This window comes from Eptesicus fuscus, chromosome 9, assembly GCF_027574615.1.
Source record: "Eptesicus fuscus isolate TK198812 chromosome 9, DD_ASM_mEF_20220401, whole genome shotgun sequence".
NCBI classification, from domain to species: domain Eukaryota; kingdom Metazoa; phylum Chordata; class Mammalia; order Chiroptera; family Vespertilionidae; genus Eptesicus; species Eptesicus fuscus.
Window position 1 is genome coordinate 33,710,251 of NC_072481.1, and position 17,313 is coordinate 33,727,563.

Sequence of the window (17,313 nt, forward strand, 5' to 3'; positions counted from 1 at the left end):
TGTGTGTCCCACAGACACCTCAAACACAAGAGGTCCCTCACCATCTCTGTTCCCCCTGGATTTTCTATTTCAGATGTTGACAACATCCAAATAGTAAGCCAACATAAAATGGTCATCTTTACTACTCTCATTCTCTCACCTCCAATTTCCAAGCAATCACTAGTTCCTATAGATTTACCTCCTAAAACTCTCAAGTCTATTTCCTCTTCTCCTGTTCCATTACCACTGCTTTCATCCATTCAGGGCCTTATTAACAATTACAGCTATTTATTATCTAAAATCCTTTTCTTATTCTGTCTCTTTTCTGCTTAAAATCCTGATTTATTGGCTTCTCACTGACCTCAGGATAAAAATATAACCTTTTTATATCATTTACATCTGATGCCTCTGCATATCTTTACAGGCTCATTTTCCCTCCATTGTTCTAATAGTACCAAACATTCATAGTTTGTGAACACACTGGCAGGGTCATATTTCCATAACTCTGCACATGCTACAACACCCCTCCACCTGACAAACTTCTGTTCAATCTTCAGAACTCTATTAGATAGAAGAGGTAATGAGGGAGAGAGAGGAGACAGCACCTCGTGACAGAAAACTTTTAATTTTTACATTCTATACTTCTGAACAACTTGAAATTTTAAGCACTAGTATGATTTTTAATTTTGATTATTTTAAAAAATTACTTGGAAACAAGAAAAACTCTATTCTTTTGTGAAGCGCTGAGTGACTCACTGTCCATTGTATTTAGTGCCCTATACATATTTCTACTGCTACAGCAATTTCACATTACAATAATTTCCTTACATGCTCCTTGACACCATGGTCTATGTCTTATTTACCTGTATACTCTAGGTTCTGAACACATACTACACATACAATAAATGTTTGAATTCAACAGCCAGACAATACCAAAGCTGCTTTCCACCCAATGTCTACTCTAATGAATCTATATATGCAAACAACTTTGGCTGACTGATAGGAAAAGGGATCATTTTTGCCCTTGCTCAAAAAACAAAGCCAGTTCATAATGATAATTTGGCAAGTACTTTCTTTTTAATATTTCTTTAAAAAGGATAGAATAAAGTTGTAGTTTTTAAACTTTTTAAAACCTCTAACATGCTAGAACTGCAAATTCAATTATTGCCTATTCAAAACTGAAGTTAACTTAAATTGACTTTGAGAATTTTAAGGCATCTCTTTATAATTGGAGATATTCTGTAATATCAAGTTACCAGAACTGGGAATCACTGTAATGACAAATTATTCATTATTTCAAGAAAGTTTGTTTTCTTCCTGGCACCAATCCTCTTTATTATAAATAAATGATGTTTCAGGATACAGGCTATGTAGGGCAGCTAGAGATTTAAACCAAAATGGATATGAAGGGGATGGGTAACACCCTACCTACATACATTTCCATACACTTGACCTTCTTCCTCGTTACTATGGATGAACTGTCCATGCTCCTAGTCAAAAGCAATGCCCCACCTCCTCTCCTGCCTTCTCAAGGACACTGATCCAACAATTCACCCCTCTCTTACATCAATTTTTTCTCTTTACTGAATCACTGTCAGTACCATAAAAAGATACTATTATTCCTCTTACCTTAAAAAACAAAAACTTGCTTGTTCTCATCCCCGCTCCAGCTGCTGCTGTATTTACCACTTTCCCTTTACAGAAGAACTTGAAAACACTGTCTATATTCCTACCTTCAAACTGTTCTTCTCAAGGTCACCAATGGACTGTTAATTGTTAAATCCTGTAATAATTTTTCAGCCCTCAATTTACTTGATCTATCAGGAGCATCTGACACAGTTGTTGGTGCCTCTTTCCTCCTAGAAACACTTTCTCTTGGCTTCTAGGATGCCACATTCACCTGCTTTTCCTCCTCCATTTGGTTGCTTCTTTTCAATCTCTTTGGCTGTTCTGCCTCATCTCTGTGCCCTCTAAACAAATACTGGAGTGCTCCAGTGCTCATTACTTGGACCTTTTCTCTTTTCTCTCTACCTTTACTCTCAAATTCTCATGACTTTAAATACCATCTATATACCAAAGACTTGCAAATTTATTTCTCCAGTGTGAACTTTTCCCCTGAACTCAGCACCTCAACTGTAAACATCTCCATCTGGAAGTTTGATAGGCATTGAAAACTTGATTTTAAGCACGTACAAGGCTAAGATCTTGATGCCCACATCCCCTGCCAACTCTAACCCCCGCCCCCCGAACTAGTTCTTCTTGCAATCTTCACCACTTCCATTAATGACAACTCCATTGGTGTTGCTCAAGTCAAAATTTTGGTGTCAACCTAGACTCCTATCTTTCTCTCACATGCTATATACAGTTCAACCTTCAAAATTAATATAACATGCAACTATTACTTAGCAATATAAAAGGAACAAACTACCAATACACACAACATGGATGAATCTTAAAAGCATTATACTGAGCTAAAATAAAGCCTGACCAAAGAGAGTATATAGTGTGATTCCATTTGTATGAAACTCTCCAAAAGAAAAATCTAATCTCTATTTAAAGTAGATCGGTGGTTGACTTGGACCAGGGGCTGGCAGTGGCAACTGACTCAAAGAATAAAGGAATCTTGCGGATGACAGAAATGTTCTGTATCTTGATTGTGCTAGCAGTTACATGAGTAAATAAATTTGTCAATATTCATTGAACTGTATAATGTTTATATTTTACTAGAGGCCTGATGCACGAAATTCGTGCAAGGGGCTCGGGCCTCGCAGCCGTGGTGGCTGCCTTGGCCCTCACAGCCCCGGCTTCGTCCAGAAGGTCATCTGGAAGGATGTCCAGAAGGTCGTTCAGCTGTCCAGTCTAATTAGCATATTACGCTTTTATTATTATAGATTGTATGTTAATACCTCAATACCGTTGATTAAACATACATATACAATTTGACATCTTCTCACTTCCTCCCCTTCCCAAGGCTACCATGGAAGCCATCATCATCTCTCTTGTGGATTACAAAGCCTCCTAATTAGCTTCTCTGCTTTTGTCCCTGCCTCCTGCATTTTATTCTCAACACAGTGGCCAGAGTGATACTGTTAAAAAAAAAAATCACATCATGTCACTCCTCTGATCAAAACCCTCTAATGGTATCTCATCTCAACAAAATTCAATGTCCTTTCAGTGGCGTAGAAGAGGCCTCACATGACCAGGCTCCCTATAGTCTCAAATCTCACCTCCCACTACCCTCCCCCATGGTTATTTACACTTCAACCAGACCTGGCTTCCTTGCAGTTCTTCAAATATGGCAGGCACAAACTTTGGCACTTCCTGTTCCCTCTGCCTGGAATGATGTATTCCCCATCCCCACCCCCAGCAAAGCCTTATAGCTTGCTCCCTCACTTCCTTCAGCTCTTTCACTGAAAGGTACCACCCCAATGAGTCACTTCCTAGCCACTCTAAAATTCCAACACTACCCCCCACAACACATACACACACTTACATTTCATGTTCTCCCTTTCTGCTTTATTTTTTTCTCCCCGGGACTCAGCATTCTCTTATTTACTTATACTTTACTAATTTATCTTGTTTATTGGCTTTCTCCTCTACCAGAATGGATGACTCCAGTGGGCATCTGTTTTGTTCATTACAGTACCCCCAGAACTTAGAACGTCTAAAATAGATGTTGAATAAATGAATATATCTGAACAAATTCTAGCTTTCGCTTTAATAGTTGATGAAAACAGAGTTTGTTTTATAGATGCATCAACTGATATTTCATTTGCTTAAAAAAATTCTAGTGTATTAAATAAAAATTCAACACATTTAAACATATGCTAAAGTCAAACTTGCTTTCAATTCTCATCAAGAATATAAGATTTATCAAACAATAACTTTTTATCAAATTTTCAAAGAATTTCTTATGAGCAAGAACTTATGAATGTGAAATAACTCATTTTTACCAAGGATATATAGAGAGTCCTATTGAGTTCTTTAAAAAGCTAGATAATCTCATGTTGCCTGAGACTTCCATTACTATTTCACTAGAAAAGAAACAAATAAGTCTGATGGTCTCAGAAATAAGAATCCATATAAAAAATACACATAACTCTTATTTATCCTTGTCATTTAAATAATGCATTAAAAGAATTGCTTGTCTTACAAGCAGGCCACATAAATCTGGGAGTGTTATAGGGGAGATAAGTTTAACATAAATAATTTAAAAGTAAATCAGAAGGTAGAGGTTCCTTTGCTCTAGAGGTCTGAGTCTCCTCTCCATTAACAGGCAAACAATACAGTTTCTGGATGTCCAGAGAAGGCGTCTCCTTAGCAACTGCAGAGAGAGAATTCCATACTGCAGCCTTCACCTGCATCAACAGCTATGACTGGAATCGCATTCAAGTATTCAACTTCATTCAAAAAAAGAGTTCCAGTGTGTGGGCATTATCTGCTTTAGTTTGTAAGCAGCGTTACATATTTAACCTAAAAATAAAGGCATTGGGCTTTTATAATAAGATTTTAAATGTGTTAAAAAATTTATGAAAATTTCAGGAGAGCATCATTAGGTAAGCAGCTCTGAATAAAGAATATGACCAAACAGTAAATATTTTTAAGGGTGCTTTTCTTAAAAGCATTAGAGATATCACTTTTGAATACACTGGTTTGTCTTTACTGTATATAAGTTGCATCTTTCATTTCTAGGTGTTAATTTCTTAAACAAGACAATGAAAAAAAATAACTGCAGTTTAATACCCTAGCATAGAAGGACAAAAGCTGTCTGAACATCAGATAGCATCTGATCACTGTGAACCTTCATAACCAAAACATTTTAAGCTGTAAATTTAATATTTATTTATCTTGATATATCATCTATTACAGTGCATTGTCACTTGCAGTTGAAAGAAAGTGCTAAACATCTCCACATCTTCTCATTTCTAAGTTTCTTGGACTGCTTTAAACATAAAATAGAGGTTATTCTGGATTGAATAATAAAAACATTAGTAATGAAGCTAATAGACACTCTTACTATATGAGAGATATATTAGGACAGGATCATTACAATCTATTTTTATTTGCTGGTCTAGAGTTTTCAAAGCAAGATGAAATGAGAATGATCATACAATACCTTACCCTTTCTACCGGTGAGCCATAGCATGCAATGCCGAAACATAGCAGTGGCAGATGGCATTGGTGTTATAAACTATAAAAAAGGATAATAGCAGAGAAATGACGGCTGGCAGACAAGACACAGAAATGCAGGTGAAATGAACGCAAACTTGTAGTTCTTGAAGCAAAGCAAAACCTTTAAACTAAAGGTTGCTAGGAGCTTCAACTTAATCTACATTTTGAGTTTTACACGGACAAACACTGCAACCTTCACAACCAGTCTTTAGATTCTTCATGCAGAAGCAGAACCATACTCCTCGATAAAGAAAATCAGCAACCTTGTGTAAACACAAGCCAGCAGCAGCAGCAGCAGCCCATTACTCTCTCCTTTCACTGATTTTTATCCTTTAAAATTTTAATCTCCAATTGCAGCCAGATCCAGTCGTTTCAAATAGATCTGTATCCACTGCAGATACAAATCCCTCCCTAACCTGCAGCACCACTTCAACCAGAACGTTCCTGTTTGCTCATTCATGCAGGATCAGTTGCAAAACCTCATTCGGCAAACAACCCAAAAGAAAATGAAAGAAGCAGTTGGGACTATGAAGAGAAAGAATCTCTTCTTTCAGCTCACCCTGGAAATGGAAGGTTTTCTGATCAACAGTTATTGTGAAGGTGCTGTCGTCCTCATCGTCTATACCAATCACAGCTCCCTGTGAAACAAAGAGCAAAATCCCAATAAGGCAAACAATGACATCAGCAATATTCACCACTGCTACAGCCCAGGAATGCTCAATGCGCCGACGAAGACACTGGAAGCAAACTAGACACAGAAAAGGGGAATCTGAGGCTCTAGTTTTGCTTAAGGAGGAAGAACTAAAGGAGAGGGGGTACCTTCTATCCTTGCTTAAAGGGAATGGATGTGATGGGAGGGGGAGGGATCAAACACAGAATCTGAGTTAAGGACCTGTGTGTACGAGCCACTCACTGTACCTTTCTGAGCTTTACTAGTAGATTACTCTCTAAAATGGAAGTAAAAAACCTCCTCCTCACCAGAAGAGCCATCTGCGCTATTTGTAAGGCTCAAATAGCGCAGATGGCTCTTCATCAGGATGCTTCTGTTATACTTGTTAGTGCAGAAATGCCAGGTGACACTTGCTTCAAAACACTGTCCCAATCACTTCTTCCAGGTGCTCCTATAACTACTCATATATGGTTCTGCTATTCCACTTTTCACATTATACTGTGATTATCTGTTTATCAGATGTCTGCCTCCTCCCACTAAACTGCTATGAGATCTTAGAAGTCAAAAACTATTTTATTTATTTTGATACAGAACAATCAAATCACACTCAGCATTTCTAAATAAAAACATGAACAACTCTCTAAAAGAGGGAGGAGGAGGGGATTGCATTTATAAATTGTTTCAGGAAGGATGGATTTTAAACTTCAATTTTTTTATATTCAACTACATGCATCCTATTAAGAAAACAGGGATTAAGGGAAGTGACAGGAAGCTATGCTTTGGTTGGTGTCCTTAAGAAAGAAATAGTGTCTTCACTATTCCAGAGAGAAAAGCTAGAGAACATGGGATAGGGTAAAATGCCCCAGATTGGTGACAAAAGAACAATGTGCCATAGACAAAACCAGGACCTTGAAAATGGGGGTTGAAAAGACGCAAATGGCCAAAATAACCTAATCCCATGGGAAAAGGCTACACCTATCCCAGGAGGATTAGGTAACAGAGCCAAACATTTATTCAGCCTTCTCAGAGGCTTTCTAGATGAACCCCAATTCTATCCAAATCCCATCAATTTGAATTATCTTAGTTATTCCTCAGTTTCAGATTGAGTAGGGATTTTTATCCCCATTTTCAGATAAGGAAACACTCTCCAGAGAGCATAATGATTTAACGAAGATCACACAAAGAGTCAATGGCAGAGCCAGAACCACTGGCATGGTGCCTACTTACTTATTCCATGACAGAAAATATAGACACACCTCAGTGAGAAAGCATGTATGGGAGCAGCTCATTCTGGTTAACTTAATTTTGTCCTTCTAATTTATGATGTATCAAATATTTGCTGCATCATAACTAGATACAAAAATATGTGCAAGATACAGCTCTTGAATATATAACAGTAGTCCCTGCCCCTCAAGGCACTTATATTCCAGTGGAGGATATCAAACACACAAAGAGGTGACTACAATACAAGGCAAAAAGGAATCTCTATACAGATGAGCTTTGAAAACATGCTAAGCAAAAGAAGCTAGTCACAAGGGACCACATGTATGATTTCATTGACATCAATCAGGCAAATTCATAGCGGCCAAGAGTAGATTAGTAATAACCTAGTGCTGGGGAGATGGGAGAAGGTACGGTAAAATGGGAATGGGTTTCTTTATAGGGTTTTGGAAACATTCTAAATTTCATTGTGGTGATGTTTGCACAACTCTGTGAGTATACTTTCAAATTCACCAACTCTTCCCCATCCAATGAATTGCTACTGCCCTAATTCAGGCTCTCATCACTTCTTGCTTGATAAGGCAACCTGTCTGTCTTCAGTCTGGCCACATTTTAGTCCACAGTCCTTTTTATTACCAGAGTAAATACTTCTAAAACACAGACTCTTACAGGAGATCCAGATGTTTAAAGCCTTCCTTGCAACCTAGCCAGTTTGGCTCAGTGGAGAGAGTGTTGGCCCGAAGACTGAAGGGTCCTGGGTTCGATGCCAGTCAAGGGCACATACTTTGGTTGCAGGCTCGATCCCCAACCCTGGTCAGGGTGTGTGCAGGAGGCAACCAATAGATGTGTCTCTCTCACATCGATGTTTCTCTCTCTGTGTCTCTCCCCTTCCCTTTCACTCTTTAAAAAATCAATGGGAAAAAATATCCTCGGGTGAGGATTAACGAAAAAAAATTTTTTAATTAAAGCCTTCCTTGCCTCTCCATGAATTATTAAATAAAATCAACATTTCTTCATAATGCCATTTAGACTGTTCAAGGTTGGCCCAACTAACCTTGCCACTGTCATACCCAGCCCCTTCCCTCTTCACCTCACAGAGACTCTATATGTACTCAGTCAGCCTCAGCATTTCTTCCACACGATAATAAAAACACCAAACAGTTTCACTTATAGCCTTCCTCAAGCTCACTTCCCCACTATTTGTTAAACAAAAGCACAACCCCAAGCTACCATTTAGTTTCTCAATGTTTTTAAAGAGGAGCTTTTTGAAAACAGACCATGCCTTAACCTTTCATCCACTATTGCAATCTAGATTTCTTTCCCATCCGGGCAACAAACGGTGCTCTCACAGGTCTCCAATGACCCCTTCACTACTCTAGCTTTGTCACACGGCACCACTCTGAAGCATTATTGCTGCTGCTGACCACTTTTTTCTTGAAACTCCTTCCATGGCTCTTAATTACCTAAACTGTGCTTCAGAAACATTTCTACCTAAGTACCTTTGACAACCTAGTTGGAAGAAGGCATCTTTTCTGGTCTGTTACACTTTTCCCTTCCTCTATCCAAAAGCTTCTTTGAAGACTTTGGAATGGAGCTAGCTATCTCCTGCTCCAATCAGGTCTCGCCATTACCCTGAGCTTTCTTCAATGTACAGATGCACAATTCATCTGACATTCTGGCCTCTTCATTTAAACTTCACTGCCATTCTCCTTCAGTCACTCATTCCTCATGTCACAATACCCTAGACCTGCACTATCCAATACATTAGCCAACAGTCACATGTGGATATTTAATTTTTAATTATAATTAATAAGTAAAATTTTTAAATAAGTTCTTCAGTCATACTAGTCATATTTCCAAATGTTCCAGTAGCTATGGAACAAGACAGTGCAGATACAGAATCCTTTAATGATTGCAGAAAGTTGTCCTGAACAGCACTGCCCTAGACCTTGGCATCATAGAGAACTGAATTACAGTGAAGAGTTGATACTGGCAGTTACTAAACATTTTCAATGAGCCAGGCACTATGATAAGCATTTTACATACATTATATTATTTGAAAACAAATTTATATTGAAAGACAACATATACAAAATCCTAACTGTACAAGCTCAGTGAAGAGAAGCTCTCCTTGTAACCTTTCCTAATTATTAGGCCTGCCCTCCATCACAAAGATAAACACTATCCTTACTTCTAACATTACAAATTTTAATAGTCCATCTACAGATTCTTTTGGATTTTCCTGTATGCTCAATTAAGTTGCTGTGAATAATAAGCTTTATTTCTTCTACTCCAATCATTATACCTTATATTTACTTTCCTTGCTTTATTCATTTGCTAGGACAGCCTGGTTTAAGACAGCCACTAGAGTGGCAGACAACGTTGAATAGAAGTGGCGATAGGGGACATCCTTGTTTTGTTGCTGGTCTTTCTCCCATTGTCCACTGTAGCTATTTAAAACCTTCTCTACTTTCCTTGAACACCCAACATTATAAGCAGTTATCAGGTAGGAACTCTAAACCTGCTATGAACCTCTCACCTAAAGCCTCATCTGCATCTGTACCCACTCTTGCTTCCTTTCCACCTGTCATAATGGAAAAGAAGCTCCATCCCCTATCACCTTTCCTTGGGTCTCTTACTTTACCAATTTTCAACATCTCTCTCTCTCTCTCTCTCTCTCTCTCTCTCTCTCTCTCTCTCTCTCTCTCTCCACCTGCATTTGCACATGCTCAAGTTTTTATTCTCTATCCAACAATAACCACCACCACCACCACAATGATCCTTTTCAATTATATGTCCTCATCTAGCAATTGCCCCACCTCTCACATTTCCATCTAGTTACTTGTCCAAGCCTCCTACCCAAAATTTATTTTAACCTCCCATTCCTTGTAGGATATGTAACCAAATCAATGGTTCTTGTTCATTTTCAAATAAAGTGATCATACAACCTGGTTTGCCTGGGACAGTTCCAGATTATGCCTATTGTCCTGCCATAATAATGAATAGAACCCCCTTCTAGTCTAAAGATGTTCTGGTTTAGGGACAAGGTCATTCCACAGTCTAGCCTACAAAAGGCCCCCAGTGATTTGCTCCATGCCTACCTCTCACCTCTAGAGATTTACCAATTGCCCCAAACTGTACCAAACAGTCTTCCTCTCCTTGTATCTGAGTTTATACAACTTATTTTTTACATCTGGAAAGCAAAACCCCTACACTAATCCATATGTGGAATAGTATTCTATTGTTAAGCAAAGTTATTTGTATGCCAAACCATCAAAATATTGAAGTTTTTATTTCAGCCTTACTTTTATGATCCATTGTGCCAACAGGGTAGCACTATTCAGGTTCCAGACAGAAAGTAACCGGAGTGGCAGTCTTATGCAACCAGATGAATTTCCTGACTTTCCCTCTTCTCCTTTCTAGTATACACAGAAACATACTACAGACATGAATCATAGCTCTGGTGCCAAATTCAGAAAAATAATTTTTTTCTCATGATTTGGGAGGGGAAAAAAACACAACAAGAAGTCTATTTTAGGCTGTTGGCTATTTTAGAGCCAATCTCCCTTTTCACGAAGAGAAAAGTGGGCTCCTAAACCAGCTCCAAAGATGATTTTTAAAAAAAGAGGAATGATGACTCCTCTGGGACATGGGTTGCTGACACAGCTCCCAAAACAACCAGAGGATAAAGATAAAAGTAACATATCTCTACTCTGGAAGAGCACACAGTTGAGAGAGAAGAGAGGATTCTACAATATAGAAGAAAGCAGGAAAGCTCCAGGTCCAGCCTGCTCACCAAAGATGCTGCTGCATGCAGGACCTGCTTAAGCATCATTCATCGATTCCACAAGTATGTAGTGAACGGATAAGGCATCGTTCTAGGTGGCAGTAATAGAGTGGTGAACAATTTGCTTTGCTTTTTTACTGATTTGTATACATTCTTTTGGGTTTTCTGTTTTTATTGATTTCTAGTTCTTTATATATTCTGGATGTCAATCCTTTTTCAGTTGTATGCACTGTATATATTTCCTCTCCCAGTCAAGGGTTGTCTTTCTCTTTAATTGTGGTGTCCTTTTGTTGTTCAAAGGTTTTAAAATTTGAATGTTGTTAAATCTACCAGTCTTTCCTATCATGGTTTGTGCATTAAGACATCCTTCTCTGTCCTATTATCATAAAGACATTCTTCTATACGTTCTTATAAGTATAAATTTTCATTTTATACCTTTAATACCTCTGGAATTTATGTTTACAACATGAGATAGAGAGTAATTTTATTTTTTTCCATATGGGCAGCCAATTGATCCAGTTTCATTTACTGAGTGACAGAACTGATTTGTAATGTGTCATTTGCTTTTTTTTAAGAATATTTTTATTGATTTCAGAGAGGAAGGGAGAGGGAGAAGCCGCAAAAACAGGCACCTCTGCCTCACTGCTGATTTTAAAGACAATACTTCTACTATCTCACTATTTAGCACACTGTAGCTTTTAGCAAATATCCTTATCAGGTTAAGAATAGTCTCTTCTATCCCTAGCTTGCTTAATCATTTTTTTTTACATGCATTCATAGGATTTTTTTTATTATGGTTTAAAGTATTATATATGTCTCCTTTTTCCCGACTGACCCCTCCCTCCACCACTCCCCCCACCCCGACCCCGACAAGCCTCCACTGCCCCAATGTCTGTGTCCATTGGTTTTGCTAATATGCATGCATACAAGTCCTTTGGTTGATCTCTAACTCCACCCCCTCCCCTGCCTTCTCTCTAAGGTTGGACGGTCTGTTCAGTGTTACCTTATCTCTGGATCTATTTTTGTTCATCAGTTTATGTTGTTCATTATATCCCACATATGAGTGAGATCATCTTTCTCCAACTGGCTTACTTTGCTTAGCATAATGCTCTCCAGTTCCATCCATGCTGTTGCAAATGGTAAAAGTTTCTTCTTTTTTATAGCAGCATAGTATTTCATTCTGTAGATGTACTACAGGTTTTAATCCACTCATCTGCTGATGGGCACTTAGGCTGTTTCCAAATCTTAGCTATTGTAAATTATGCTGCTATGAACATAGGGGTGCATATATTCTTTCTGATTGGTGTTTCTGGTTTCTTGGGATATATTCCTAGAAGTGGGATTACTGGGTAAATAGGAGTCCCATTTTTAACTTTTTGACAGTGGCTGCACCAGTCTGCATTCCCACCAGCAGTGCATGAGGTTTCCTTTTTCTCCATATCCTCTTCAGCACTTGTCATTTGTTGATTTGTTGATGATAGCCATTCTGACAGGTGTGAGATGGTACCTCATTATTGTTTTGATTTTCATCTCTTGGATGATTAGTGACTTTGAGCATGTTTTCATATGTCTCTTGGCCTTCTGTATGTCCTCTTTTGAAAAATGTCTATTTTAGGTCCTTTGCCCATTTTTTGATTGGATTGTTTATCTTCCTTTTGTTATGTTGTATGAGTTCCCTGTAAATTTTGGAGATTAAACCCTTATCTAAGATAGCATTGGCAAATATGTTCTCCCATGCAGTGGGTTTTCTTGTTTTGTTTATGGTTTCTTTTGCTGTGCAGAGCTTTTTATTTTGATGTAATCCCATTTGTTTATTTTCTCCTTAGTTTCCATTGCCCTAGGCGCTGTATCAGTAAAGACAGTGCTACCATATATGACTAATATTTTGCTGCCAATGGAGTCTTACAAGATTTTTATTGTTTCTCATCTTACATTTAAGTCCTTTAACCATTTTGAGTTTATTTTTGTGTATGGTATAAGTTGGTGACCTAGTTTCATTTTTTTGCATGTATCTGACCAATTTTCCCAGCACCATTTATTGAAGAGTCTGTCTTGACTCCATTGTATGCTCTTGCCTCCACTGTCAAATATTAATTGAGTATAATGGCTTGGGTCTATTTCTGGGTTCTCTGTTCTGTTCCATTGGTCTATATGTCTGTTATTGTCCCAGTACCAGGCAGTTTTGAGAACCGTGGCTTTGTAATATAGCTTGATATCTGGTAGCTTGCTTAATCTTGAATGCATGTTTCATTTTATTCACTGCTGCTTCTATGTTTATTCAGTGGTCATGTAGTTTTCCTCTTTTAATGTTAACATGGTGAAGTAATTAATTTTAAAGTTAGCATCCTAGTATTCCCAAAATAAATTCTATTTGGTCATAGTACTTTTTATTTATACATTACTGGGTATGGTATGCTATATTTTGTTCAAGTTTTGACATCTACATTAATAAGTGACTGTCCTAAAAATTTCCTTTTGTTATTTTCTTCTTTGTATTTTATCATTACTTTTCTTTTTTCTAATTTTTAAACTAATTTTTAATCTCTATTTTATAACATTCATTTAAGATTACAAATCATAGCCTTAGATGCAGTTTTAACATGTGGTCCCTTCATTATCATTCAGGTTTAAATATTTCATAATTTCCATTATGATTTCTACTTTCACCAATGAATTATTTAGAAGTATGCATGTGAAGTGGTGGTGGCTATTGTTTTGTTAAGGGATTTCTAATTTATTCCCCTGTTGTCAAAGAATGTTATCTATGCAACACTGGGGTTTTGGTGTTCTCTTTTTCCATAACAATTTTAATTTTTTTCTTAAAGTCTGTTATGTCTGAAAGTAATACTGTGTCCTAACTTTCTCTTGGTTAATATTTTCCTGAAATGTTTTTCATCACTTTGTTTTTATTTAATTTTTAACTTGTAATTATGAAATATTATAAACATTCAGAAAACATAACCCTAATGACATCTATGTACCAATCACAGGGACTCAATAAATGTTTACATTTTGCCCAAAACAGGACATTTTTAGTGTCATATTCACAAGGATGAGATGACACTTGCATAAAAGCTACTGAATTAACAAAAAGGGCAGATATTAACACAGTAATTCTTCATAATGAAATGAGAAGACAATTGACAAAAGCAAATCTAAGGAGATGAGGGGGAAGGACAGTCTTAAGATTTTACATTAACCTAAAAATAATGCTTTATTGCATCCATTCTAAGATATCAATGATTATAAGATACATCCCAATGCCAGAGATGTTAACATATGAAAAAATAATGTAGAATCAATGAAATAAAGCACCAGCAGAAAAAGTCAGTGCCAAAACTATTAATAATCAGTCATGGTACACTGCTAACCTCTCTTGTGATAGACTAAAAGAAAAGAGGACAGTTGACTCGTAATCAGTCAACTCTGATGATCAACACAATTGGAAAATGGAGTACTCAGTTTCACTGAACCCAGTAAAAAAGTGTTACTTTAAATCACTTATGGACTAATAGTTTTTGAAAACTCACAATATATTTAGCATTAAAACTATGTTGAATATAATTCACCTTATTTGGATGATTCCCAAGGCCCTGTAGAATTCTTCAGAATCTGAGATTCATTTTATCAATGGTAATTATTAATAACAACAGTAACTACCACTGACTAAGAATCTACGTCCCAGACACTGTGTTTGGATACTTTTTAATATATCAACTAATTTGCTACTCATGTAGAATAATTTCATGAGTAAATGACATGACTCCTATTCCAGAGAGATAAAGAAAATGCACAGCTGAATAGATGAGTTGCCTTAAGTCACAAAGCTAATAATTAGCAAAATCCAGATTGGAATTCCATTTCATATATGGCCTGTTCTTGTCTCTACTCCATACTATCTTTAATGTTACTACATCTCCATTTTTTAGATTTTACCTGTAAAAGTCAATATTTTGCTTTTAGCTAGTATGTTGGGAAGGAGGAAAAATCAGACACCAGGACTTAACCAACATTTTACTTTTCCATCAAGGCAAGGGCACCATCTAGTGGCACACACTCTGCCACCAATACAATCAAAGGAAGTAGATGGGAAGGAAATGGTTTCTCACTCTTCTGCTTTCCTCAGCTGGTTTTACACTACCTTGCGACAAGTTGAGAATTTTTATGTTAACTCTTCTAGTCAAGAAACAGAGGATCATGGTGACATTAAGGACTGAACAGGGTTTTGGAGACAGACCCAAGTTCAATCCCAGATTCACCATTTACTGTGTAACCTTGGAAAGTTACTAAAAGGAGCTTGAGTCTCAGCCTCCTCACATGTAAAATGAAGTAACACCATTTACCTAACAGGGTAATCATGGAAATACAAGTGCAAATCATCCAGCACAGTGCCTAGTAAGAGCTTCCTCAATTACTACTGCTTCCTTTCCCTAGTCTCCTTTCAGGTAGAATAAAACCACACGGGTGTTTTGCTTTTTTTTTTTAGAAAATATATCATACAACTGGCTTATGTTGTGTTTAAGGTAACTTCCACAGCTCCTTTGTATGTAATCTACAGTAAAGGTCAATCCTCCAACATTTATTCATTATTTTATAAATACACAAAATCAACAATAAGCATTTTTGTTGTTACATAACTTACTATGTACCAGGCACTTTTGACAGTGGATGGGGAACTCACTATCAAATGGGAAAATCAGACAAGTTAAAATGTAGGTACTTTCATGGCTATAAGTGACAAATGTTGTGATAAGGCAGAGGAGAGGGTATGTGAATCAGGAATGCTTCACAATAGAACAAACATTTGAAAAGTCCCTTAAAGGATGAGCTCACCAGGGAGGGCACAGAAAATTCCTGACACAGAAAAAATGTCAACTGGAAATATTGGGTGAAGTATATAATCGTCTAACCATTATACACCTGAAACTAATACAAAATAATATTGAATGTAAACCGTAATTGAAAAATAAAATTAAAAATATGTTTCTCAAAATCAATGAGGAATGAAGAAACACAATGAGGGAAAATGAAGTATAGTGTAGTTGGAATATAGGATGGGATGGATGGAGAGGTGGGAAGAGATCTATGGTGTGGATCAATGTTAGCTCATTAAGCTCATTTGGACTCTAGATGATAGATGCATATGAATCACCATCACTGTTACATCATCATCCATAGCAGTTATATATATCAGTTGTGTACTAGTGCTAAACCCTATGCAAACATTATTGCTAAGCCTCACAACAACCCTGTGTGGAGGAGAGACTGTTCCATGATGTGGACTCTCAAGTTAGATCCAGCTAGATCCGGGCCAGAACAGAGATTGTTTCCCATAAAAATTCTCAGAGACTGTTTGAGCAGCCCCTCCCCTATACTGCCTGGTATGCTAGCTCATGCTGATTCCTGGAACAGGCTGTTGCATCTAAGCATTTCCTCCTTACCTAGGGTGGATCATACCCCAGTACCTCTGTCCATTTGCCCTGTTCTATATAACTAGGAGCCCAGTGCACGAATTCGTGCACCTTGAAAGAAATTGTGGGCCGTGAGGCTGCAGTAGGCACAGGGGTGGGTCTCAGCCCATCCTCCGTGCCCCCACCCGGCCCCTCCCACTGTGGTCCCCGGGTCCCCTGTCTTCTGACGGCGCTGGCCCCACTTGCACCCGTTGACAGCGCGGGAGTGATTGGTGCCGGCGCCAGCAGCCGATGTGAACGGGGCTGGCACTGTCAGCGGGTGCGAATGAGGCCAGCGCCGGCAGTGGGTGCAAGCAGTGGCCGCTGCCCTGATCGCCCCTCAGGAGCAGGGGAGGTGGAGAAGCCCTCAGGGACGATCAGGGCCAGCAGCCACCACTCGCACCCACTGACGGTACAGAGCGATCGGGACTGGAGCAGGCACTGGCAGCAGGTGCAAGCACCGGGCTGGACCGCGGCGCGTGGGAACAAAGAATTTTCAGTAACCACCAGAGGCTCGCCCCAATGACAGTGACTGGCGCCTACCTTGGTCTGGTGCCCCCGCTCACCTGTTCCACCATCCAACTGAGGGTGACACCCACCACGTTCCCCGCTCTGCCACCTGCTACTGACACCCACCATGTTCCACGCACGCCCCCTGGTGGTCAACGCACATCATAGCAACTGGTTGTTCAGTTGTTCCACCATTCGGTCTATTTGCATATTAGCCTTTTATTATATAGGATTCCTTAGCACCTACCATCCTGAATAGAGGATATTCATGCTATCTTGCCACTGCCCAAGACACACCGCTTATCTAAGTTCCCTTAATAAACTCTTGATGTAATGCTGGAGTTGTCAGACTCTTTCTTTGGTCTCTCGGGACATTTTCCCAACACCCTGAAAGTTATATATTATTATCTTCATAGAGGTTAAGAAATTTGCCCATGGGCACAGAGTCAGTAATGAGTATAACTGAATGAGACTCAGCCCCAGGTCTCTCTTACTCTTTCTACTATGCCAGTGGTCCCAAACTT

The 17,313-nt window shown here is 38.4% G+C and overlaps 1 protein-coding gene across 7 annotated transcripts in view; it reads right to left on the bottom strand.

Moving 5' to 3' along the window:
• The window catches only part of OSBPL9 (oxysterol binding protein like 9), a 128,976-nt gene that overhangs the window by 85,384 nt on the left and 26,279 nt on the right, over positions 1 to 17,313 (bottom strand). For all 7 annotated transcript variants that reach the window (XM_008139319.3, XM_008139318.3, XM_008139317.3 and 4 more), the window contains exon 3: positions 5,711 to 5,789. In XM_008139319.3, coding sequence (XP_008137541.3) covers positions 5,711 to 5,789 — 79 coding nt within the window. The remainder of the gene's footprint in view (positions 1 to 5,710; positions 5,790 to 17,313) is intronic.